This window comes from Trichomycterus rosablanca, chromosome 16 (genome assembly GCF_030014385.1).
Source record: "Trichomycterus rosablanca isolate fTriRos1 chromosome 16, fTriRos1.hap1, whole genome shotgun sequence".
NCBI lineage: Eukaryota > Metazoa > Chordata > Actinopteri > Siluriformes > Trichomycteridae > Trichomycterus > Trichomycterus rosablanca.
The window spans coordinates 25070597-25097624 of record NC_086003.1 but is presented as its reverse complement, the minus strand read 5'-3'; the positions used below and the strand labels follow the sequence as shown (position 1 = coordinate 25097624).

Here is a 27028-nt window from a genome sequence, read left to right as displayed (position 1 = left end):
ATTACTGAAGGGCCGTCCTGTAGCATAGCTCTAAATTGCACTAGCACACTACCACTGGGATCCAAGGTTCGAATCCCCAGTGGGGATATCGGCTGGTCGGGTGTCTACATACAGACATGATTGGCTATGTCTTGGAGAAGGGGTGTGGCCAAGGCCCCGCCATGCATTCGCCACCTGTCTGGTGTGTGTTATTGCACTGCCTCTGGTGTTTCCAGGGAGGGCCTGGCCCACTCTAACCTTGACCAGGATGAAGTGGTAAAGCATGAAAATAAAATGGAGACTAAAATACAGACAGGGTTACACATCCCAGGGTTTGCACAAACTCTAGTTAAAAGAAAATGTTTCTTAGTGAATTTACTTACAAAAAGTCACTCTTTTGTAGGGATGTAACGATACACTCTACCCACGATGCCATTCACGATACTGGGTTCATGATTTGATTTTTTTCCCGATTTTTTTTTTACTGAAATTGAAGACAAATGATGACAAAGTTTCCTTTTATTATTTCTCTTTAAAAAATAAAATAAAATACCGTATTTGTGATTATCTTTTATTTATCTAAATAATAAATGTTCTTTTATTTCTGAGGTAGGTACAAACTATGCAAAACAATTTAGAATTAAGCCCAATTTGGCTGAAAAATCACCAGAATTTGGCAACCAGGCATATAGCGCCAGTGACGTCAATAAGGCGAGGTGTATAGCGCAAGTGCCCTCTGGTGTTTAAAGTGAATATCAATTCATTTTACATGTCAAATCGATTTGAATTGTGGAATTTTTGAATCGTTATTAACTCTATTGTGGTGAATCATTATATCCCTACTCTCTTGCCATGAGATGACAAAAATGAATAAATTGATGGCACATTGATTTGATTGTATTTGGGGGGGGGGGTATGTAGCTAAGCGTGGCTCTCTATACTCAATATGGCTCCGTGTCGGAACCCCCTACTGGCAGGTGAAAAGAAGCAGACACAGACTGGACATGTGTCGGGGTTGTGACACAGCATCATGCCGCTTAATGTACTTAAATTTCAAATGAAAAAACAAGATTTCTTGGTTCATTCTGCTGGATCTCATAAACTAAATATAAAGCACAGTTTTATATGAAGTATTATCTTTATTTCATTAACTTATTTTAACGACACAGCTTAACGTGGCTTAATCCATCAAAGCAGCTGTTGGACTGCACTTATTATTATCCGTGTATATAAATACGTTTGGGAGGCTCTTCGTAGCTTCCTATTTTGGTATATTCATTTTTCAGTTAGCATTTTAGAATGTCTCAAAACATGTGATGTTTACCTGTAACTACTGGTCATTTACTAGCAGGCCGTGTGATTTATGGACTAAAAACCTTTTACTGTTTTGATGTACCTTGAATGCTCCAGGTTCTAATGAAGCACATCTCAGGCTTCAGTGACATTTACTCGGCACTTGCAGTTGAGAAGATTTTTCTATCTCTGAGCTATCAGAGCTATTTTTACTCTATCTGAGATAAAGAACAGCGACTCTTGCAAACAGGGTTTGTGAATCCAGTTCACGTACAAAATAAACGGACCAAATCCTTTGTTTGTTTTCTTTTGTTTCTAATGACATTTTCGGCGCAGTAGAAATGTTTCGCTCTTAATGGTGCAATTTTTCTATTAAAACTAAAATACAATCAGCCAGGATAGAATAAGATTACTACCAGAGGTCTGTCCCTAGATCCCAAAGGTGCTTCTTTCATCCAGGTCATTTAATTTGAGTTTAAGAGCAAGCAGATGGTTCGGGATTGTTCTGCAAACAGCAGGTCATTGTTTATAAAAGATTGGGAATGTCAGCTTCTTTGGGTTTTGCTCTAATCCACCTCTCAGCTCTTCCTAAACGTAGGAATACTTTTGGACAGCATCGAGGAGCTCATTGTTGGATCAGTTCAAGATGTTTAGGCCTGGAGTAGGTGTCGTCATGCGCAGTCCACAGCTGTAAAAACGCAACTCCTGCACACTTGGACAAGCAAAAGCTAAACGAAGACTCTCTGTTTTTAAATACTTTCTTGACAGGGACTTGAAAGTAGCTCAGCTTCTCTCCTTCATTCTCTTCCAACAGGTGGCTCCTCCTGACTCATGATTATTTGTTTAGGAGCTAGAAAGGAATCTCGCATTACTGTGTCAGTTATGGAAGCAAGCGGTTCTATTGAGAGTCTTCAAAATCCTCCTTTTTTGGTTTCTTGTTTACAGTATTTATGTTCTGTTCATCAGGATCAACAGCACACAACCATGCAGGCCTTTCAGTTTACAAAAGATGTTCATAAATAGGTACTCATGTAGCAAACAGACATCATACCTCTAGTAAAACAATGTATATTTAGCAAATGGCAGATAGAATGGAACACATTTACACAGAACAAGCTTTATAAAATATGCCCTGTCTTAAAAATCCGCCAGAAATCATACACAGGAAAACGTAAAGATCAAGTTATCTACTCTAGATGTCACATTGGACACACCAGACTTACACACTCCTACTTGTATAGGGGGAGGATGCCCTGCAATGCAAATTCTGCCAATTACTCATCACGATTAAACACATACTGAGTGCTCTAAATACCAAAGGGAAAGACAAAATTTCTCCATAGCTGGAACAATGAAAGACATTTTATTTTTGAAAAAGCAGAAAAGCTTTTAAACTTCATTACAATCACTACATTAGGAATACACATATAATATCAGAGACTACCTAACGGATACAGAGCACCCACATAAACCTTTCCTGCCATGAATGTAACTCACAAGAGTAAACACGTTAAAAGATAGATAGATAGATAGATAGATAGATAGATAGATAGATAGATAGATAGATAGATAGATAGATAGATAGATAGATAGATAGATAGATAGATAGATAGATAGATAGGCAGGCTCATGTAGCACAGCAATGTATTATGCTAGCCCACCACCACAGACATCCGAGTTTATATCTCAGCTGTGTTATTGGCTGGCCGAGCATCTACACAGACATGAATTGTTCTGTCTGATGTGGTTTGGGGGGTGACTGCCACGACTTTTCTGTTGGCTCAAAACATGTTTTCTTTTGTTTACTGGTATTATAATTAATTCATGTTGCTCTCTCTTCACAATCTGTGATATTCAAGTTCTACAAAAGAAGTAAAATAATTTGATTTTGTAAAAATAAATCTATTTAAAATTGTCTAAAATTATTGTATTATTAGTACATTAGTGTTTAATCCATTCATCATCACAGCGTTCATAAGAAACTGAGCAGAATAATCTGGAGGACAATAGTCAGTAATTTATAACCAGAACACTTTTCCAGTGTTTTCAAGACTCAAGATTCAAGATCAGCTGTCACGCAGTAGAACTGAGATATCGTTTCTCTCCTTAATACAACAAGAAAATATAGAAATATAGAATGTTGCTATGGTAGAAACATAAACTATATAGAAAAAGGGAACATCATAGTGCTTTATGGCGGTGCATTAGGACACAGCGGCTCCTCTCTCTCCTCATAGATTCTTTTAATTTAATTTACTAATTGTTTTGTTGTGGTTTGTGTCTGTTGCAGTGTGTTCAGCACAAACCTGGATAGATGAGTAACACTAAAAAGCTCTAGATTTACTCAGAATGCTTTTCTGTGACATGCTCAGAAAGCTTAGGAAAATTAAAATTGCCCCCAAGCTGAGACACACTGAACCCCCAGGAGCTCCCATAGTGCCAGCGGAGGAGGGTTTGCGACCTCACAGGATGCTGTTGCAGTAACATCCATGCTCATTGTAGAGCAGCGGGGGTGGGCAGGAGTTAAAGAGGTTTTCCTGGAGAGGACAAACTTCAGTTTATATGGAGCTGCCGTGTTCGTCACAAACAGCACAAACCGCGCTGACTGGAGCATGTAACGAATGGCTCCAAGGGCATCTCTTTTTAGCACGTTTCATCCCAGCGGTATCAAATCAGTGCAACAGTTTAAAAATAACAAGAATATTATCCACTTTGTTCATTGCTGAGTGAACTGGATGCATCGAATGCTTCCTGACCGGCTGCATGGAGGCGGAATCTGCCTCAGCATTTCCACTCGTCCGCCCTTACCTTCCCCCCTTTGATTATAGACCTTGTGTTGACATTAGGTGGGGTGAATTTAAACTCTGGCACTGTTGAGGGGGTGCCGGAATGCCTTTTACACTTTCGAATTTCAGTGTTGTTTTAATTTGCTCATCAGTGTGTATTGTGTTGCATGTTGTCAACAACAAGGAGTGTTAGCCTGGTCTCCTCTTCTAAACACAAGATCTTAATGACCACTAATGACTTCACCACTTACTCTGATCAACAGGGAAGACAATAATGTCATCCCAACCACAGAGAAGTTGGTTTTCATGCTTTTTTGGAATCCCAGCTATGTATAGCAAAGGCATTTTAGGGCACAGTGTATCAACAGATGATCACGCAAGCAAAAGCTTTTGTTATGCTGGTTCAGAGACAAACTTCTTTCCACTTAATTGCTTGTACTGTTGATGCATTTTGCTAAAATGCTCCTGTTCGAGTTATTTAACTGCATATACCCCCTAAAATCTTAGCATATTCGTTACATTCTCAGCTGACTGTATAAAACGAATCTTTCAGTCTTTCTTTCTTTCTTTTGGTTTTTTTTAATGCATTTTCCTCCCGATTTAGCACACTCGGTTTGTCTTCCGCTGCTGACGAATACCCGATTACATCCGAGGAGAGCACGTCGCTGTACACGCCTCCTCCGACACGTGTACAGCCCTCCTCTTCTCGCCCCTGCTTTCTGCACAGGCGTCTCTTCCTTCAGTCAGGGTGCTTACACAGCGTATGAAGACCCACCCACCCACACATAGTCCGGCCCCCACCCTGCAGATACAGTGGCCAATGAGTGCCTGCTGCAGGCACTGCCAATTATGCCCGCTAGATGGCGCCCAGTGAAACGGAGGCAACACCGAGTTTGGAACCGAGGAGTTCAGAAACTCTGTGCTGGATCTTTCAGTCTTTCTGATCAGATGGTACATACAGTAGAAGCTTATTTACATTTTACATTTATGGCATTTATAGTGACTTTGAGGATTAATGGCTTGGTAGGGCTTGAACCGGTCGCCTTCTGATCATTACCACTGAGTTAGTACTGCCTTACAGCTATTTAATAACAGAATGTTGTAGAAAAGAGTTTTGTGTATTTTTTTAAATGTAGGTTTGATCCTGTGATCCATGTTCTTTCAGCTCTCTACCTTTACTTGCACAAGCAGCTTGTTTGTTTACAATCTTTTTCAGTACTTCATATAGAATTGCTTCATTTTGATTAACATTTTACCAAGAACTAGGGCTGTCGCGCTAACCGCAATTTTGAAATATCGCGGTATAGACCAGCCAACCGCAGGGCATGCCAAGCAACCGCATCACCGCGGTGTTCACGTTTTTTCTTTCTTTCTTCTATTTTTATTTTTTTATATTGTTGCAGGGTCCATCTTGTTTTACGCTTACATTCGGGCGTAATAAATGTTAAATAAATTCATAATGAAAATGAGCTAGGAGCGTCATTTTCCCGCAACCTGTTCTCATGCGTTGCTGCTGAGTGTCAGGCTTTGTGTAAACAATCGCAACAGGAATTATAGGCAAGTTTATTAATGATCAAATTGAGTTCACACTCAATAAAATACTTGTAATTTAGACTATATTTAAACAGCCTTGGTGAACTAAAACACTTAATGACGGTTAATATGGCATTGCAGCCTGCAAATATTCTCTTTCTGGTCTTGCTGGAATGATTTAAATGTATTTTTTCATTGAATAAAAATGTATTGAAACGAATAATAACTTGAAATGTAGTATATATTGTTATGTTAATTATATCTACTAAATAGATAGTTTGTCGCATTGTAAAGTCGCATGCAGGTACAGTACACGTGTATTAGTGTAACGAGTCCCATCAGAGAGAGTTTTAGTACCGAGGGGAACATCTCTACCCCACTCAGATTCTCTCTAAACCACATCAGATAAACGTGTTGGTTCTTCTAGCGCGCATAATAACGCAGGTTTAAACTCTTACAGACTTTATTATATTTCTTTTTTACCATATTTTGATTAGAAGTGTATTTACAATATTTAGCCTAAACACTTTTTTTTTTCGTTTCACACTGTATATCTAGCCTAGGAGCTAAATTTAAACCTTTTTTTAATAGAGAAAAGACGCGCATCCCTGCTCTGTTCTGTATTTAACATTAAACACGCATTTCATTGGTCTTAAAGCTGTCTCATCTTTGTCATTATAAAGCAATAATATACCGAATCATAGCCTAACAATAAAGCTTGTTTATATAGCTCTAAAATCCAGATTAATTAAGTAATTTTCAAAAAAAAAAAAAAAAATGGCGATATTACCGCATACCGCGATATTGAGACAGGTTGGATATCGCAAGGGGAAATTCTTTCACCGCGACAGCCCTACCAAGAACCACTCTAAATGAATGAACATACTATTAAGAAATGCAGACTGACCCATAATAATGATTATTGTATACCGATGAATACAGGAAAACAACATCAGAAGGACCGTAACATTCCTCGCTCTGTCTCTCTGTCCTGTGCATTGTATTGTGCAGTGCTGTCATTTCTGGGTTTAATCCTGGCATTACATTCAGATTACTGAAGAACACCAGTTATTCTTCTAAAGAAAGAAGTAGAAGATTAAAAGTTGGTCCAGATTGTCAGTTCTGTGCTCCAGCTGCCCCTGGAAGTGCTTAGACCAGGCGCACTATGTAGGTCACCCTCCACCTGCCTCGTTTGAGGGCTCAATTATGGCATGACTGGCGTCACAGACCTCAGACAGCAAGACAGTCGCCGTGTAACACAACGTGATGAGGTGTGTGTGTTCAGACATTCTGCCGACGCTGTAAATTCAGGGTGTTGGTAGTCGTATGGACTATGGAGCTTTAAGAGCCCACAGCTGAAGTTGACAGGACAGGATGTACAGACAGAGGGAGGAAAACAGAAAAGAGATTCCTGCCCCCTGCTTTGTTTCCCTTCATACAGTCTAATGCTAATGTCCTGTCTATTCATCAGCTACATAGAAACACTGGACAGGATGTCATTGTTAGAACTGTGTGTGTGTGTGTGTGTGCTAAATGCTCAGCATCCTTCCTCTAAACTAGGAATTCTCAAGCTCGACCCAGGGGATTTTTGCACTCGTTGTGCTTCAGGTAGTAAGAACTTTGAGAAGCACTGCTCTAGACACTGTTATATATAATAGTGTATTTATAATATATAAATATTATATGTAAATGCAGCCATAACATTAGAACCACCCACCTAATACGCTGCAAGACATGAACTACACAATACATTTGACTTAGTCCTGTAGTATTTGGTACCAGGACATTACCAGCAGGTTCTTTAGCTTCTGTACGAGGTGGATCATTTTACGATGCACCCCAGTGGCATCACTTCCACTCGTAAACATTTACAGCATTTAGCAGAGGCTTTTATCCCAGCCTCTCAGTTCTAATGTTCTTCTACACATTTAAACTGAATGTATGATTGCAAAGAGTTGTTAACGCACCTTAATCGAAGCTAATGCTAAAACTGTAATGTAAAAATCCCATGCTTTCATTCTAGCAGTGTTTTGAAAATGTTGAAAGTAGAATGTAGATGTTTTTCTGTTTAAATAAAGTAAATACAATAATAAGTCTAAATATTGAGATGAATATTTAACAAGCTGTATTGCTGTTAAGACACATACGAGCTGATCTAGGGATCAGTGTTTAGTGCTCAGAGACGAGATGTGTTCTGACTCGTTCTCACACTTTCAGACACACTTTTCTGTTTTTAGATGATCCTTGTAACCTTTTAGCTCGGCGTCAACTTCGTTTAAGTGCCATCTCTACACGAGAGACGACAAAAAGTGCTTTAGGAAAGTATAAGGCAAACCGAATGCGGTCGGTGGAGCTGTTTTTGTCTGAGCATAGCAGCAATACACTGTGTTCCAAATTATTATGCAAAAAGTGTTTAGGAGTGATAAGGTAAGAATTTTTTTGTTTGTCAGTTAAACTCATTGATCGTGATGTGTGTCAGGGCTCTTTATATCACTGAAAGCAATTGCAGACACCTGTGCTAATTAGTTTGGCAGGTGTGTCCAATTAAAGGCAAGACTACTTAAGAAGGCTGTCCCACATTATTAAGCAGCCTACATTTTCAGCCAAAATGGGAAAGAAAAAGGATGTGTCGGCTGCTGAGAAGCAACAAATTGTGGAGTGTTTAGGTCAAGGCATGACTACAATCAACATTGCCAAGACACTTCATCGTGATCATCGCACAATCAAGAAGTATGTAGCTGATTCAGAGCACACACATGTGCGTGCTGATAAGGGAAAATTGAGGACTCTTTCCAACAGGCAATTACGTCAGGTTAAAAGAGCAGCTGCAAAAATGCCTTGTCATAGCAGCAGACAAGTTTTTGAAACTGCTGGTGCCTCCAACGTCCCCCGAACAACAAGATGCAGGGTCCTTCAGAGGTTTGCAGCTGTGCGTAAGCCATCCTGTCGACCTCCTCTATCCACTGCACACAAGCAGAAACGGCTCCAGTGGGCCAAACAATACATGAAGACTGACTTCAAAACTGTTTTGTTCACCGATGAGTGCCGTGCAACGCTCGATGGTCCAGATGGATGGAGTGGAGGATGGCTGGTTGATGGACACCCCATGCAAACAAGGCTACGGCGCCAACAAGGAGGAGGTGGAGTAATGTTTCGGGCTGGAATCATGGGGAGAGAGATTGTCGGCCCCTTTAGGATCCCTGAAGGGGTAAAGATGACCTCCATAATGTATGTGGAGTTTCTCAAACAGCACTTCCTGCCATGGTTCAAGAAGAAGAACCGTGCATTCCGCAGCAAGATCATTTTCATGCATGATAATGCACCGTCTCATGCTGCAAAGAACACATCTGCATCTCTGGCTGCTATGGGCATAAAAGGGGACAAACTTATGGTGTGGCCCCCATGCTCCCCTGACCTCAACCCCATTGAGAACCTCTGGAGCATCATCCAAAGGAGTGTCTATGATGGCGGGAGGCAGTTCACATCTAAGCAACAGCTCTGGGAGGGTATTCTGTCCTCATGCAAAACAATTGAAGCAGATACCATCCAAAACCTGACAAATTCAATGGACGAGAGAGTTCAGAAGCTCCTTTCGAACAAGGGGTCCTATGTGCAAATGTAACATCACCTAGAATAAAGTTTTGACTTGAAAACTGTTTGATTTCAGTTTGTAATAACCTGCTAATGCTTATAATTTCACAAATGACCATTTTTTTGTTCTTTATAAAAATGAAAAGGTTGAAAACTCTGCTGTGCATAATAATTTGGAACATGCATTTTGAGTGCATTTTGAGTGTTTTATTTTTTTAAAAATATACTGTTATCATTGGCAGTTTGTTCAAAAACCTTTCAATTGTACTCTAATAGTTGATGACTGGAAAATTACAATGACTGCAATTCATATAGGTAATTTTGGAAAATCTGAGAAAATATTATTTGCATAATAATTTGGAACACAGTGTAATCATGTAATCATCTAGTTACTCTTGTTTAAACCCTCCAAAGTCCCTCCAAAGCCCTACCAGTCTCTGCCTGCTTCAGCTCATGAAATTTAGTATGTGAATTAACATCAGAATTGATACATTTAGGGCGACACGGTGGCTAAGTGGGTAGCACTGTCGCCTCACAGCAAGAAGGTCCTGGGTTCGATCCCCAGGTGGGGCGGTCCGGGTCCTTTCTGTGTGGAGTTTGCATGTTCTCCCTGTGTCTGTGTGTGTTCGATATAAACGTGTGAACTGATGAACCTTGTGTAATGAGAAACTACCGTTCCTGTCATGAATGTAATCAAAGTGTAAAACATGACGTTAAAATCCTAATAAACAAACAACAATTGATACATTTAAGATTTTTTCCCTCATATTTGTATTTAAAATGCACAGATGTTTATATATCCTCAGCACCAAATTCAACCCTTTTTATTTTGCTTCAAGATTTTCGTCACATGACATCTGGTCAATGTGGGGGTGGGTCTGGCTTCCCCCAATATGTAGGGCAGGAATACACCCAGGACTGGGCACCAATTGATCATGGGCACTTTCTGTGTCCGCTTGGGATGAAAATGGATGAAACCTTGGTCCCCAAATACGTCAATGATTTGTGATATTGTCCTTATTGATCAAAGTGTTAGAAAAGTTTCAGTCTTCTGACTGGATTGCTGGATTAAAGCAGCATCTTTGCTACACTACATGGTTGAGAAATCACACAGTGGAATCACCTCGTATTTGGATCTGGACTTTCCTGGACGGGGTTCAAGCCGTGTGTTGGGAAGTATGCTCCACCAGCTGGCTGTCTTTAGCAACATACATCTTCAAAGGGGTTAGCATGTTTTCGAAAGCTTACAAAGACCAGATGTTGAAGAAGGCATGCATAAACAAACCTTTGGTCTTCTGCCTCAGGTTTGGCTCAGCTGCGAATACCAGCAGCAGCCAGCGTGTTATTCTACACTAAATACACACTCTTCTAGGGTTTTACGTACCGTACCTTTTATTTACATTTTTTGCACAGGCATTAGTAAGAGAATTTAAGTGCAAAAGAACGACTTAACATAGGTGGTTATAGCCAGATGTTTATACGAGAGTGTTTAGAATTAAAGGAGGTGGGGGATGAACAGAACACATTACTGCTCATCTCTTTGAACCAGATCCCAACCAATCATTGTTTCCCTTATTCTGTTTAGTCCATGAATCATTGTGTGCTGATGTTTTAATAGTCTGTCAAACAATCTTATTAACAAACTGTATATTTTGAAATCTAAACATAGGCATAAAACCTGGCTTGTGCTTCAATAGTCTGTGCTATGAGACTCTTTATTAATACATACGGCAAACATTAATATAATACCTGCGTAAGCCTTGCAGCAGTGGTGGGCAAACTACGGCCTGCAGGGCTACATATGACCCGTTAGGCTGTTTAATTCGGCCCGCTGAGTATTTACAAAATTGTCCTAAACCGCATTCATTTCACTGTTTTCCTGCAATACCTGCGTTTCAATTGATTCCACTAGATGGTGCACGCCAAACACTACCGACCTTTGCTAAAGCCGAATCTATCTGGTCTACACACAGATATTCATTCGTCACATTTGCCATCTCACTGAGCCCTACTACCCCTCTGGAGTCGCCTATCGCGTCAGTGGGATCTAACCACTTGGCTGGTTTAAAGCGTCACACATAAACCATTAACTTATGTCGAAAGTGCTGCTTTAAACGCTGAATTGATTTTGTTTATACGGCGATACACCAAGTAGAAACAAATAATAAAAAATACATTAAAAATCACATTCAAGCATGTGTAAATTATGTGCACATAATAAGATGAGTCTGGCGTTTTATTTATATTCAAAAATTCATCCTTTAATCACGAAAATAAAGGTTTTAATGTGAATTTATATTAGTTCCAAACCCCCACACCCACCCGGCCCGTCTGTCGATTTTTAAAACCCAGTGTGGCCCTTGAGCCGAAAAGTTCGCCCACCCCTGCCTTAAAGGAATCCTGCATTCAGTCCTTAGTAAGCAAAGCCCACTGCAGTCAAAACATGGTCATGCTAATCTTCTAATCTTCTTCTCTTTCAGTCCTAGTTACAGCTGCATGGTCCAAACACTGTCGATATGATTGCAGTTACTTTTGCCATTTTTGATGGTAATGCCAGGCTGATTCTGCAACTGAAAATTAGTTTCATTTCAGCTCTTTGTGTTTTCCAAGTACAGCTGGGGTCCCACATTGCTTCACTGATGACCCATCTCACTAGAAACACGTCTAAACAAAAACATCATCTCATGGACACACCTCAAATTAAAAGTAAAATAGTTACAGAAGTGATGAGGAACTCATTCCTTCTTCCTCCCCCATGCAGCCAGTTGTGTTTAATGGATGCCTGGTCAGGTGGATAGCTCAGCTTAGATTTAAACTCAAGAGCTCAAGATCTTATCGATGGCAGGCTAGCACATTAGAACGCTGCACCCATATACTGCTTACAGAGTGAAGTACAAGATGCAAAAATGTTCATATTTTTATGGCTGACTGCAAAAGCAGTTGCTAAGACAGAACTACGGCAAAACAAACACCAATAGAGAACACACTGATCGTGACAAAGTGTTGTAAGAGCAATAAAAACATTGTCAAATAAAAAAATTCCTCATATATTGATGTAACCAGAGAGAATTTGAAGGAATGGATCTGAAACTATACAGCAGTCGTATTAAAACTCAAGTGATGGCGGGTTCATTTTATATCAGGTCTGATCCAGTTCACATTATTTAAACCTAAAGCTGACATGCAGTTGACAGAGCTAAACTAAAAATGGCCGGTAACAGATCTGCCGGCAGACACGGAGATGTAAAGAATGTGCGTACGGGCGGGGTGTCGGCCCTAAGCTCTGAGCACTGGGTGTTAATTGAGTTTCAGGAATTTTCTGGAATGGTCCACTGGTACAGATATTTCTAAAAGCTCAAATGCCAGCAGCAATCTCAACCTGAATGATTTTACTGCTTCTACACATCTCCCTCCTGAAGAATAATTCTCTTTATCTCTGCTTCATTACAGGCTGGATCAGCGTCCTGGCAGTGGTATTAAAATCTTCGAACCCTTCACCGTGGGTCAACGAGTTTGAATGTAAGCACAATTTTATTTTATTTATTGTTTTTCTTTTGCTCATGCTGACATGATCCAGTCAGAAAGCTGAAATGTTCTTGTCTTCTATTTGTCCAGCAATTGAGCTGTCCTGCCTGATTGAATCCATCTCCACTACCAATCCCAGGATAGAGTGGAAGAAGATTAAGAATGGAAAACCAAGTTACGTCTATTTTGACAAGAAAATATCAGGTGATCTTAACAAACCACTCTATTTCCTTAATCTTTTCTGTGATTAATAAAGTATCTATCACAATAAACAGCTACTCATTTTGTTTGATATTTAATGATAAATATAGATATTGAATGATAAATATTGGTGCTTGGGTTGTGCAATGGTAAATTACACAACATGTGAGATCCAGAGTTCAAATCCCTGTCGGGCGTCTACATACAGTGATAGCTCAGTGGTTAAGGTACTGGACTAGTAATCAGAAGTTTGCCGCTTCAAGCCCCACCACTGCTAAGTTGCCACTGTTGGGCCCCTGAGACAGACCCTTAACCCTCAACTGCTCAAAATCATGTTCATGTCATAATTGTAAGTCGCTTTGGATCAAAGCATCTGCTAAATGCCGAAAATGTAAATGTAATTACATACAGACTTGACTGGCTATTTCTAAGATGGGAGGGATGGCCGAGGTCCTGTCCAATTATTCTGTGGAAACTGGACCCACCATGACTCTGACCAGAATGAAGTGATGGTAAAACATAAAGATCTAATTAAAAGATGAATAAATATATTGTTTTGTTTCCTGTAGGTGATTTGGAGAACAGAGCAAAGATTCTAGAGCCTGCAACACTACTCATTTCTAATGCTACGAGAGACGACACAGCATTGTACCGATGTGAAGTCACTGCCATCTCTGACCAAAAAACCTTTGACGAGATTCTTATAAACCTTGTCATAAGGGGTAAGTGACACTGCAGTATCAAGCAGAAACGGGTATTAAAAAACACCATGCTGTAAGGTGGAATAATGTATAACTGCCACATGTACTGTACATCATGTAACACCATACACTGATCAGCCATAACATTAAAACCACCTCCTTGTTTCTACTCTCACTGTCCATTTTATCAGCTCCACTTACCATATAGAAGCACTTTGTAGTTCTACAATTACTAAATGTAGTCCATCTGTTTCTCTACATACATTTTTAACCTGCTTTCATGCTGTTCTTCAATGGTCAGGACCACCACAGAGTAGGTATTATTTGGGTGGTGGATCATTCTCAGCACTGCAGTGACACTGACATGGTGGTGGTGTGTTAGTGTGTGTTGTGCTGGTATGAGTGGATCAGACACAGCAGCGCTGCTGGAGTTTTTAAATAGAGAATGTCCACTCACTGTCCACTCTATTAGACACTCCTACCTAGTTGGTTCACCTTGTAGATGTAAAGTCAGAGACGATCGCTCATCTATTGCTGCTGTTTGAGTCGGTCATCTTCTAGACCTTCATCAGTGGTCACGGGGCGCTTTTGGCTGATATATTTTTGGTTGGTGGACTATTCTCAGTCCAGCAGGGACAGTGAGGTGTTTAAAAACTCCAGCAGCGCTGCTGTGTCTGATCCACTCATACCAGCACAACACACACTAACACACCACCACCATGTCAGTGTCACTGCAGTGCTGAGAATGACCCACCACCCAAATAATACCTGCTCTGTAGTGGTCCTGTGGGGGTCCTGACCATTGAAGAGCAGCATGAAAGGGGGCTAACAAAGCATGTAGAGAAACAGATAGACTACAGTCAGTAATTGTAGGAGTACAAAGTGCTTCTATATGGTAAGTGAAGCTGATAAAATGGACAGTGATTGTAGAAACAAGGAGGTGGTTTTAATGTTATGGCTGATTTATATGGAAATTTAGCAGAGGTGTGTTTACTACAATACAAACAACCACAAGAAAGTCTCTTAAATTCTTACAAGCATTAGGACTTTAAGATGCCATAAAGGATACAATTAAACACTAAAGTGTCAGTGTGAGGGTCGATTTGTTTTCTTCCTTGTGTATGTAGGGATTAGGGAGTTGTTTGTGTGACGATGTAAAGATAGCATTTATTGTTCAGCCATGATAATAGTCATAGCAGCTGACATGGTGTTAAGAATCAATCAAATGCACAAACAAACAAAACTAAAAAAAAGTGTTGCTGTTTATCGAACAGTGACGCTGTAAGCTGAGCTGGAGCTTGCTGCCCTTTCTGCCCCTGGCCCACACTCGAGGATGCTTTCTGCCCAGTCTCATGGCCGGGTGTGTCCAGGGCTAAATAGGGAAAATTCTGAAACTGCAGCCGAGTTTAATCAGACAGCTAAAAGCGGAATGAGCTGCATGGTAGTGATGCTCTCAGAGCAGAATGCATGCTTGTTCAAATGCTCCAGATGATTTAAATATTTGAACTCTTTACTTTCTGAGTCTCACTTGCTGCGTTCTCTCCTGTTTTGCAGTGAAACCAGTGACCCCAACATGTTTTGTGCCCAAGTCGGTGCCGGTGGGAAAGTCGGCCGAGCTGACGTGTGTGGAGGACGAGGGCTTCCCCAAATCCCAGTACCAGTGGTTCCGCAACAAAGAACCGATTCCTGAGGACTCCAAGAGCAACCCCAAGTTCTTCAACTCGTCCTACATGCTGAACAGAGAGACGGGCACGTTGGTAAGTTCCAGGGGGGTCGGAGGAGGGATATTTTTGGGAGCTAGTTGATGTGTGACAACTCCAGCCACGATGGGAATCTGCTGTACTCACTTGCACCACACTTTGTCATTTACACTTAGTGGCCCACCATGGTGACTCAACCTTCACAGTGCCCTCTAAATCCTGCCCTGACTCATGAAGTCTCCATCTGGACACACTGACGTACACTATATCACCAGTCTCATCTGAATTCATCTGATCCCCTATTCGGACTGTGGGTACAGAGACCACACCTCCCTTAGCAGGACTGACAAGTACAGATGCCACGCCCCCTTCAGAGGAACGAATGGTTATAAAGGCCATGCCTCCCTCACTGACTCTGATGGGTGCAAAAGCAATGCCTTCTTTAGTGAGTCTGACAGATACTGAGGCCACAGTGTTTATTTATTGTGATTTATGGGTACAGAGGCCTCGTTACTTTCACTCAGACTGACAGGTACAGAAAATGTACCAGTTTTACTGAGACTCCTGAGTAAAGAAGCCATGTCGCCTTCACTGGGACTGACTGGCACAGAGGCCACATTTCATTATGAGTGATCGGTATAGAGGTTTCTACGCAGAGACTGTGGAGTATAGATGCCATGTATTTATTACAAGCACTGATGGGTACAAAAGCAATGCCTCATTTACTGAGACTGTAGGGAACAGAAAAGAAAGATACATAGTGGAAAAGGATATTACCTTTATAACCTTTCAAAAGCTAAACTAGAAAAGATACAGTTCTTTATTGGATACAGAGATGCCCGGGTCCATTCAGTTTCCTTCTCGCCACAGTGTAGCCATATTGTACATAATGAGACGTGTAGCAATTATTATTTCTTGGTCCAACAGAAATTCAGCTCAGTGAGGAAAGAGGATGCTGGCGAGTACTACTGCAAAGCCAGGAATGAGGCAGGAGTGGCTGAATGCCACCCACAGGTGATGGAAGTCTGTAAGTCCCTGTCTTATCAAAGCAATCAACACAGTTTCCACAATATCACGTAATATCTGTAACATGAGCGTCCTAATTCTTATCTCATGCCTAATTCCCGTCATGCTTCTCTTTTTTTCTTTAGATGACCTTAACATTGTTGGCATTATCATGGGTGTGCTGGTGGTAGTGGGGGTTCTTGTTTTAATAACAATGGTAATCTGCTGCGCCTACAAGAGAGGCTACTTTACCATCGAGAAGCAGAAGGGAAGCAAGTAAGTGAAATGGAATAAGTTAAAGCAGTTGCATCCTGTTTCACAGACATATTGATTTACAGAGCTATTACCTGCCTTTTAAAAGGTTAGAAACCTAGTAAGCAAGAGTACATGAACGCAAATGGCAAGATGAGAAAAAAAGAGCTTGAGTCCTGTTATACACCTATAGTGAATTCCTAGGCTCCATCGAATGATATAAAAATCAGTTCTAAGGCTTTTTCAGCTTCAAACTTTGCATTTCAGTTTTTTTCTGTTGGTTATTGATTAATTGGTTAATTATTAACATGTAAACTTTTTACGTAGTTTAAAGCAATTGCATTAAAGCACTCACCTTTTTGCAAGGTTTATTATTTTGTCCTGTAAGATTGGAGAAGGGTCAAAGTAATTGAAGCTGTACACTGATGAGGCATAACATTATGACCACCTTCCTAATATTGTGTTGGTCCCCCTTTTGCTGCCAAAACAGCCCAGCAACTGTGATGCTCTGTGTATTCTGACACCTTTCTATCAGAACAAGCATTAACTTCTTCAGCAGTTTGAGCTACAGTAGCTCGTCTGTTGGATCGGACCACACGGGCCAGCCTTCGCTCCCCACGTACATCAATGAGCCTTGGCCGCCCATGACCCTGTTGCCAGTTTACCACTGTTCCATCCTTGGACCACTTTTGATAGATACTGACCACTGCAGACCTGCTGCAGTTTTGGAGATGCTCTGACCCAGTCGTCTAGCCATCACAATTTGGCCCTCGTCAAACTCGCTCAAATCCTCACGCTCGCCCATTTTTCCTGCTTCTAAAATCGACTTTGAGGATAAAATGTTCACTTGCTGCCTAATATATCTCACCCACTAACAGGTGCCGTGATGAATAGAAAATCAGTGTTATTCACTTCACCTCTTAGTGGTCATAATGTTATGCTTAGTCGGTGTATTTGGGAGTATACATTTGTATGCAGGTGGAAAACATTACAGCGTAGTTCCAGCCTGCTAGTAAAGCACTGAGGTCTGGTGAGGGCCATAAATGAAAACGACATTAAAGTGTTTATCTTTGAAGTCTTTCTCAGTTCCCTTGATTAAAAGTGGAATTTATTAAACTCTGCTCTCCACACTGTAAATCACAGTGCTAAAAACTGACCCCACACATACACAGATTGTCAATCACAGACACACACATACACAGAGAAATAAATGAATAAATTGCCGTATACAGTATAACCTATACACTAGTGCATGGGACCCTTTGTGGCTCAAATCAGGATGAAATACACAAGAACACCCTCAATGCAAATGGTCTGACAGCATCTTGTGAATTATTTTCACAATACCATGTCTGGCTGTGCGAGACGTCTAGCCTCTGAATAGCAGATAATTTGTCAGATATGCAGAGACCCCAACTATCTTTAGTAAGCAGATTTTTAAATGGTTAGCCATCTTGATGCGGAATAGAATTTCATAGTTAATGTTGCTGTGGGAGTCTGGAGTCCAGAGCTCTGGTTACTGTCTGTGCAATCTTCCATTACACTCATCTCTGCTTCGGTTCCATCCAGGTAGTCTGGTTTTCTTCCACCTTTCAAATAAATGCACTGGAGATGGATTAGTTGATGTTTGAGTGAGTGAGTGTGTGAGTGAGTGAGTGAGTGAATGTGTGTGTGTGTGACTGACAGAGTGAGTGAGTGAGTGTGAGTGAGTGAGTAAATGTGTGTGTGAGTGACTGAGTGTGTGTGTGAGTGAGTGTGTGTGAGTGACTGAGTGAGTGTGTGAGTGAGTAAATGTGTGAGTGTGAGTGACTGAGTGACTGACTGAGTGAGTGAGTGAGTGAGTGTGTGAGTGACTGAGTGTTTGACTGAGTGAGTGAGTGAGTGAGTGTGAGTGAGTGACTGACTGTGAGTGTGAGTGAGTGTGTGTGAGTGAGTGACTGAGTGAGTGAATGTGAGTGTGTGTGTGTGTGACTGTGTGTGTGAGTGAGTGAGTGACTGACTGACTGACTGACTGACTGACTGACAGTGTGTGTGACTGACTGAGTGAGTGAGTGAGAGTGAGTGAGTAAATGTGTGTGTGAGTGTGTGAGTGACTGACTGTGACTGACTGAGTGTGAGTGAGTGTGAGTGAGTGTGAGTGAGTGTGAGTGAGTGTGTGAGTGAGTGTGTGAGTGTGTGTGAGTGACTGACTGAGTGTGAGTGTGTGAGTGAGTGACTGACTGAGTGAGTGTGTGTGAGTGAGTGAGTAAATGTGTGTGAGTGACTGAGTGAGTGTTTTACTGAGTGAGTGTGAGTGAGTGTGTGAGTGACTGAGTGAGTGTTTGACTGAGTGACTACTGAGTGAGTGTGTGTGAGTGAGTGTGTGAGTGAGTCTGAGTGAGTGACTGACTGAGTGAGTGAGTAAATGTGTGTGAGTGAGTGTGTGAGTGACTGACTGAGTGAGTGTGAGTGAGTAAATGTGTGTGAGTGAGTGTGTGAGTGACTGAGTGAGTGTTTGACTGAGTGACTACTGAGTGAGTGTGTGTGAGTGAGTGACTGAGTGTGTGAGTGAGTCTGAGTGAGTGACTGACTGAGTGACTGACAGTGAGTGAGTGAGTAAATGTGTGTGAGTGAGTGTGTGAGTGACTGAGTGACTGACTGAGTGAGGGAGTGTGTGAGTGACTACTGAGTGAGTGTGTGAGTGAGTGTGTGTGAGTGAGTGACTGAGTGTGTGAGTGAGTGTGTGTGTGAGTGACTGACTGTGACTGACTGAGTGAGGGAGTGTGTGAGTGACTGAGTGACTGACTGAGTGTGTGAGTGAGTGAGTGTGTGTGTGAGTGACTGACTGTGTGAGTGTGTGTGAGTGACTGAGTGAGTGTGAGTGAGTGAGTGTGTGAGTGTGAGTGAGTGAGTGAGTGTGTGAGTGACTGACTGTGAGTGAGTGTGAGTGAATGTGTGAGTGTGTGAGTGAGTGAGTGTGTGTGTGAGTGACTGACTGTGTGAGTGTGTGTGAGTGACTGAGTGAGTGTGAGTGAGTGAGTGTGTGAGTGTGTGAGTGAGTGAGTGAGTGTGTGAGTGACTGACTGTGAGTGAGTGTGAGTGAATGTGTGAGTGTGTGAGTGACTGACTGTGAGTGAGTGTGAGTGAATGTGTGAGTGAGTGAGTGAGTGTGTGAGTGACTGAGTGACTGACTGTGTGTGTGAGTGACTGAGTGACTGAGTGTGAGTGAATGTGTGTGAGTGAGTGAATGTGTGTGAGTGAGTGAGTGTGTGTGTGTGTCATACACCCGGTCTCACTCTACACGACTCCGAGATTAAACTCCTGCTATATGCAGATGATCTGGTCCTGCTGTCCCCCAGCGCTCAGGGTCTCCAGCACAAACTGGACCTGCTGCAGCAATACTGTCAGACCTGGGCCCTGACAGTCAACCTCAAAAAGACCAAAACTATGACCTTCCAGAAAAGAGCCAGATCTCAGGGAACCAAACACACATATAAATTAGGACATCATGAAATTGAGCACACTAAAGATTATACTTACCTCGGACTGAACATCAGTTCCACAGGAAATTTTAACCCGGCAGTAAATGAACTGAGAGAAAAAGCTCGCAGGGCCTTCTACGCCATAAAACGGCAAACATTCGTAGAAATTCCGATTAGAATTTGGCTTAAAATTTTTGAATCAATAATTGAACCGATTGCTCTATATGGCAGTGAAGTTTGGGGTTCGCTTACATACCATCAATTCCATAATTGGGACAAACATCCATTAGAGACCCTGCACACAGGGTTCTGTAAAAGCATCCTAAAGGTGCACAGACACACCACGAACACACACCAACACACCACGAACAATGCGTGCAGGGCAGAATTAGGCCGATTTCCTCTAATTATCAACATACAGAGAAGAGCAATCAACTTCTGGAACCATCTAAATAAGAGCGACCCCCAATCTTATCATTATAAAGCCCTGAAACACCAAGAGCTGAGCAAACATACCAGTCCCCTCATCCAACTGGTCCTGAGTCACTGCACCCATACACCACTAACACACACCGATACACCACTAACACACACCGATACACCACTAACACACACAGACACTGTAATAACACACGCCGACACACCACTAACACAATAAAGACTCAGGAACAGGAGAAATCTGTAAACCCAATTAGAATAAACCAAATTACACAAAAACTCAGAACTAAATATCTGAATTATTGGGAAACTGAAACTAAAACTTAAAGTAAAATGCAGTGTTATTTGGCCCTAAACAGACACTACAGTGCAGCAGATTATCTGAGCACAGTATCCGACCCTAAATTAAGAAACACCCTGACGAGGTACAGACTGAGCGCACACGACCTGGCCGTGGAGACGGGGCGACACACCCGGTCCTGGCTGCCCCGGGAGGAGAGGTTGTGTCAGCACTGCACTCTCAGTACAGTAGAGACGGAGCTGCACTTCCTCACCCGGTGTACCAAGTACCACCACGTCCGCTCCCAATTCTTCCCTAAATTTAATAACATCATCCCCAACTTCACCTCCCTCCCAGACCCCGAAAAACTGCTCCACCTACTGGGGGAGCACAGAGAGAGCTGCACACTAGCAGCACTCTATACTCACAACTGCCACCAGGTGAGGGACAGTGGGTGACCATGTCTCATACACACACACAAGCACACACAAACTGATCGTTTTTCTACCTCATTAATGTAAATATTATAATTTTTATTGTTATTATTTTTGCACTGTTTTTATTAATATTTTATTATATTTTATAATATTTTTTGCACATGTAACTGTTCTGTATATTTTAGTTTTTTCTTACTTTTATTTTTATATTTCCCTGTAACTTGCTTTGGCAATACGAATGTCCTTATTTGTCATGCCAATAAAGCTTCTTTTGAGTTTGAGTTTGAGTATGAGTGAGTGAGTGAATGTGTGTGTGTGAGTGTGTGTGAGTGTGAGTGAGTGAGTGTATGAGTGTGAGTGTGTGTATGAGTGTGGGAGTGTATGAGAGTATGAGTGAGTGAGTGTATGTGTGAGTGTGTGTGTGAGTGAGTGTATGAGTGTGTGAGTGAGTGTATGAGTGTGTGAGTGTATGAGTGTGTGTGAGAGTGTATGAGTGAGTGAGTGTGTGTGTGAGTGAGTGTATGAGTGTGTGAGTGTGTGAGTGAGTGTGTGAGTGAGTGTATGAGTGTGTGTGTGTGTGTGTGAGTGAGTGTATGAGTGTGTGAGTGTATGAGTGTGTGTGAGAGTGTATGAGTGAGTGAGTGTGTGAGTGTGTGTGTGAGTGAGTGTATGAGTGTGTGAGTGTGTGAGTGAGTGTGTGAGTGAGTGTATGAGTGTGTGTGTGTGTGTGTGTGTGAGTGAGTGTATGAGTGTGTGAGTGTATGAGTGTGTGTGAGAGTGTATGAGTGAGTGAGTGTGTGAGTGTGTGTGTGAGTGAGTGTATGAGTGTGTGAGTGTGTGAGTGAGTGTGTGAGTGAGTGTATGAGTGTGTGTGTGTGTGTGTGTGAGTGAGTGAGTGTGTGTGAGTGAGTGTATGTTATGCCCTGCGATGGACTGGTGTCTCATTATTTCTGTAAACCAAGACCATGATAAACTGGATAAATGAATGAATAAAACATTGTTATAAAACGGATAGTTCTGGTGCTAAAATCTGATTGGCTGAGCCGCGTTCGAAGCCGTTGTAAAATCCCTGATAAACTCACACCTATGACCACCTCACATCATTCCATATTAATACGCCACTGAAAAGAAAAAGTGAATGTTATGTTCGCCCTCATGTTGCCTAGCAACACTGTTAATCGAACTACCTTGTGTCACGGAAGAATGCTTTATTGTAAGTTTATACACAATAAATACATTTATGAATTAAACATTGTTGTATTTTATTATATTTTATGTTGACCATTGTTTTATAAAAGCAATAAGCCACTCGAGACTGGCAACTCGAGACTTATGATTTTTGTACGGGAAAGAAGTTTTAGGCACGACGCGAAGCGGACATTCCCCGTGCTAAAATCACAGTAACACACGGCCTCTCGTGGCTTATTGCTTTAATAAAACACATTACATTATTTGTTTAAATTGCTGTATCCTGATTGGATACAATCAGGTCAGGGCACCAGAACATCACTTGGCAACTTATTTATTTATACAATTAAGAGAAACTTAAATTAGCTATAGGCACCAGTCTATCAAATTGTCTATCAAATGTTCTATCAAATGGCACTACACATTTACTTATTCATACATTTATGTATATAGCATTTAGCAGACACTTTTATCCAAAGCTGCATACAGTTCCATGGTTAAACTTCTCCTCGCTCAAGATCCCAACAGTGGCCATTCGGTGGTAGGGCTTGAACTGGCAACCATCTGATTACTCGTCCAGCACCTTAATTCCTTTTTTAATTAAAAAAGAGTAGTGCACCTGCCGACTCCTAACTCACTCATAATTCATACTTGCCGACACCTACAGTACGAATAGTTCTAGGGGAATTTTAGGGCAGCAGTCAGTGGCATGAAAACATTCTTATTAATTCATTGATACTTGGTGAAACCTGAGGGCAGTTAAATATAGCCCTAGGTGCAATTTATCACCAGTTCATTGCATGATGAAAAGCACTTACTCATTTATTCATACTTGGCGATACATTTGACACTTGGTAATTACGAGTAGTCTTATGTAGGGCTCCCACATTGTCTTATCTAAGGGCAATTTAAAGCACCAGTCCATCAATTTTCATTCATGGACAATGCACAACTAGGGGTTAATTTAAAGTAGCCCTGTGGGCAAAGAAGGGTACCAACTCATAGCAGGATTGTGTTGTGGCACCAGCAGTACCCGCTGTGCCGCCGCTTCATTCTGTTCTGAGTCATCTGTGTATTAAAGTAATTATGTGTGTATTTTTGTTTTAGTTATAAAGCACCAGGGAAAGTTGACGGAGTGGATTATGTACGAACAGATGAGGAGGTGAGACGATCGATGGTTTTATACAGATATTTTCCCTATGAATAATAAAAGATTCTCTCTTACACGCTTTCTCTCTTTGACGTTTTCTCTTTCAGGGGGATTTCCGACACAAATCGTCGTTTGTCATTTGAGTTAGGACGAGGTCATAAGAGACTGAAATGCATCACAGTAAGAAGCGAAATACTTCTCCAGTAAAAGTCCACACTACACACTGAGGAAAGACTCTGTGCCAGCACGTGCCTTACATCCTGGCACGTTTGCTGCTACAACACTATTCACATTTGCCAAAGCTGACAACGATTAGAAATGTTCCTCTGTACACAATTTCTTGTCTCTTGAACCTACATTTCACCCTTTTAATACCAAACCAGGTTCTTTCTCTTTCCTAACAGTGACGTTTTCAGAATTGAAGCCTGAAGTTTCTATTGTGAGAATTTTGCTTTGAATTTCTTGTCGTTTATATGACTTTTGTTTTGTACCGGCTAAATGTTTCAGAATATTTTTGATGGAATATATTTTAAAAATCCTTTAGAAGAAGGTTTACTTTTTTAGATATTTGTAAATGACTAACAAGGAAGCCAGTGTATTTTATAGACCAATTAGGTGTTTGAAAGTAACTTATAACCACTTTGACCACTGTCATCATCGGTAATCGATCAGTCAATTGTCCTTAGCATAATCAGACTCTCAGTTTATTCATGCGCTTTCTCTGGCTTTGAAATATATTTTAGTAGCATATCAGTTGATCGAGATTATGAAGGTCTTACATATTTGTTTTACTGATGGGATCTAAATTCACCCAAATCCTGTTATTCAGACTCTTCTTACTCAGATTTCCCTCCATTATAACGTCTGTCTTTTTACTTTTTATTCCACTGTGTTATTGCGAAATTTCCACCCACTAAGTCTCCTGTAACTTCCTCTATAACAATTAAAGCCAACCACCGCCTCTTTTCTAACTGTAGCTAATCCATCATCAGTGAGAAACCTGACACATTTAGATAAGGTTTATAAGGGGCTAAGCACCCTTTTTATACTATAACAAATATGAATCATGTTTGTTCTTAGCACTTTTACATGTGAAACACCTCATGGACCTGGCTTTGACTGTAACTTAGTTCTGTCCAGCAGGTGAAAAGTGTTTTTCCCCTGAAGAGGAAGTACTGGCCTCTGAGTTTTGTGTGTTTTTGTGTGCTTCGCATCAGAGACACTATTTACCTTGTTATCGAAATAAATAAGCTAATTCTGCCACACATTTTGTCCTCTGGATTTCCCCTTTATCTCCCAATCTAGTCATTTGCAATTCCCAATTGTGAATCGCTGCCACTTGCACAACCCCTGATCTGATCATAGAGGGCCGGATCAACCCACACCCTCTTGGACATGTGTCCAGCTAAGCTCTATGTGACTTTCCCCATATGACTCCATATCACAGCAGGAGGAGACTTAGTCAGCCCACAAACACGGGCAATTGTGTTTGGGTGGAATCCTGGCCAGGCTGGTGGCTCTGCTGAGATTCGAACACTCTGCAGTGGTGTGCCAGCATGTCCTGAGCGTCTCCACCACATAGGTTAAGACTGGTGCAGGCCATTTAGAAAAAACAGAAGCCATCTTAAATATTTTAAATAATAATGGGTACAAAGATCCAGGTTAAAATTTGCCATTAATACCATTTTTTTTAGAAGGGCTTGTGTCTTGATAGTGGGGTTTGGGTGTAGTTTACGTTTCCATGTTTGTGTTTGTATATAGTCTTAGTAATAATGCCAGCAGTAGTTTGGAATCACTGTAAACAGTCCATGCTGTGTATCCTTTGTTGAAAGTGTTCTTCTTCCATGCTTCTATCTTGTACATAGTGAATATACTGTCTGTCTTTTACCTTTTACTTTCTATTACTTTAAGCGAGTTGTTGTTGCAGTTCTGCTTTTTAATAAAACAGGGTTTTTATGTTGGCTTACCATTACTACTCTCCTAAAAATAAACATTAGTAAGTTTGACTTAAAAAGTACAGTTTGTGGCAGAGCCAGATATGAAACTCTTTTAATGATTCAAGCGGCCAGATCATGAGAAAGAGAGGACATGCCTCATATGCTGCATATTACACCACCGTTTCAGTCATTTTGTCAGTGCTTCAAGCAGTAAAGAAAACAAAACAGTTGCAAAAAAAAGTTTGTGAACCCTTTAAGAATTAGCTTTAGATTTCTATGACTTTAGGTCCGTTCATCTGTGCTTAGTCTACATAAACAAAAGTAAAATGTATGACATGTTAGGGACGCTTAACATTAAATCTTAAAACCATTTAACATTGATGTGCAAAATGTACACAGTAGACTGGATACGTTATGGCTACAAGCATGTTCTGGTCACTGTCCGGCCAAAAGCTACAACAGCAGAGGCTCGCCAGTGTGAATGAAGGACGAGACCACAAAGCAGCTCCAAACCATGATGCTTCCTCCAACTTACAAAATACTTTACAGTTGGGATTAGGGTTGGGTGCTGGACAGCGGTGCTCTTGTCCCTCCATACACAATCCATTTACTGAACCAGAGGTGGTGTTCTTTGGCAAATCTTACCATTCTGGACCAAGATTTGATTCTTTCTGAAAATGAAGGGTAAATTATTCATTCATTTGGGTCACAAACTTTTTTGGGAAACTGATTCTATAATAAATTAGAACAGAATGACTTCTAGAAGTACAATCACAGCTAATTAAACAATTTTAGTATGTTTTTAATGAAACCCATTCTTTTATTTTATTGTTATTTAAACCATCAGTCATTCCTCTTGAGTGCCTTTCAATGTGGTCGTATGTTAAAAATAATAATTTATATTGTGTTCTTTGCATTGTTCTATACTGTGACGTCTAACTGGACACTTCACTGTTCAAACCTATTAATATTCTAATGATTCATCTATCTATCAGATGATTAGCTATTAGCAGAACAGGTGTTTGAGAGGAATGATCGCATGCTGTGTTCGCAAACCCCCAAACCAATACTTGGTTATTTTGATAAACACAACATATCTGACTGTTGTTTTGTAAATAGATTTGTTTTATTTTACTGTGAGTTTATTCTGTCACTGAAATAGATCTGAATATATATTTGTGCCTAGAGTGAAGTGATGTTCAGATGCGAAAAGCACCAGTATTAATCCAACAAACACACCAAGAGACAAATGGACACTTTTTACGAACTGACTTGATAAACACAGGTTGTCTGGAGTGTTGATATTACAGGACAATTTGCAGAATTTGTTAAATCGAAGTAAGAACTTTAACCAAATACTAGTGAATGATTTCTGTTTCAGTATTATCCTGCAGCCAGGTCTTGTAGGAAGGTCGTGTGGGGGTTGAAATTCTTTCTGTTTTTTGTTCTTCTCAAGACTTTTTTGCTTTTCTTGAGCTCATGTGACATGTTGGTTTTGGGCTGGTATAAATCCTGTGTACATTCTTGAACAGTAGCCTGTTTGTGATTAATAAAACTCACTTTAAGATTCA

The 27028-nt window shown here is 40.9% G+C and overlaps 1 protein-coding gene across 1 annotated transcript in view; it reads left to right on the top strand.

The window, feature by feature from the left end:
* The window catches only part of jam3b (junctional adhesion molecule 3b), a 52060-nt gene extending 25032 nt beyond the window's left edge, over positions 1 to 27028 (top strand). The window contains exons 2-9 of the mRNA XM_063011528.1: positions 12633 to 12701; positions 12798 to 12911; positions 13478 to 13630; positions 15164 to 15366; positions 16237 to 16336; positions 16461 to 16590; positions 23478 to 23532; positions 23628 to 27028. Coding sequence (XP_062867598.1) covers positions 12633 to 12701; positions 12798 to 12911; positions 13478 to 13630; positions 15164 to 15366; positions 16237 to 16336; positions 16461 to 16590; positions 23478 to 23532; positions 23628 to 23663 — 860 coding nt within the window. The 3' untranslated portion in view covers positions 23664 to 27028. The remainder of the gene's footprint in view (positions 1 to 12632; positions 12702 to 12797; positions 12912 to 13477; positions 13631 to 15163; positions 15367 to 16236; positions 16337 to 16460; positions 16591 to 23477; positions 23533 to 23627) is intronic.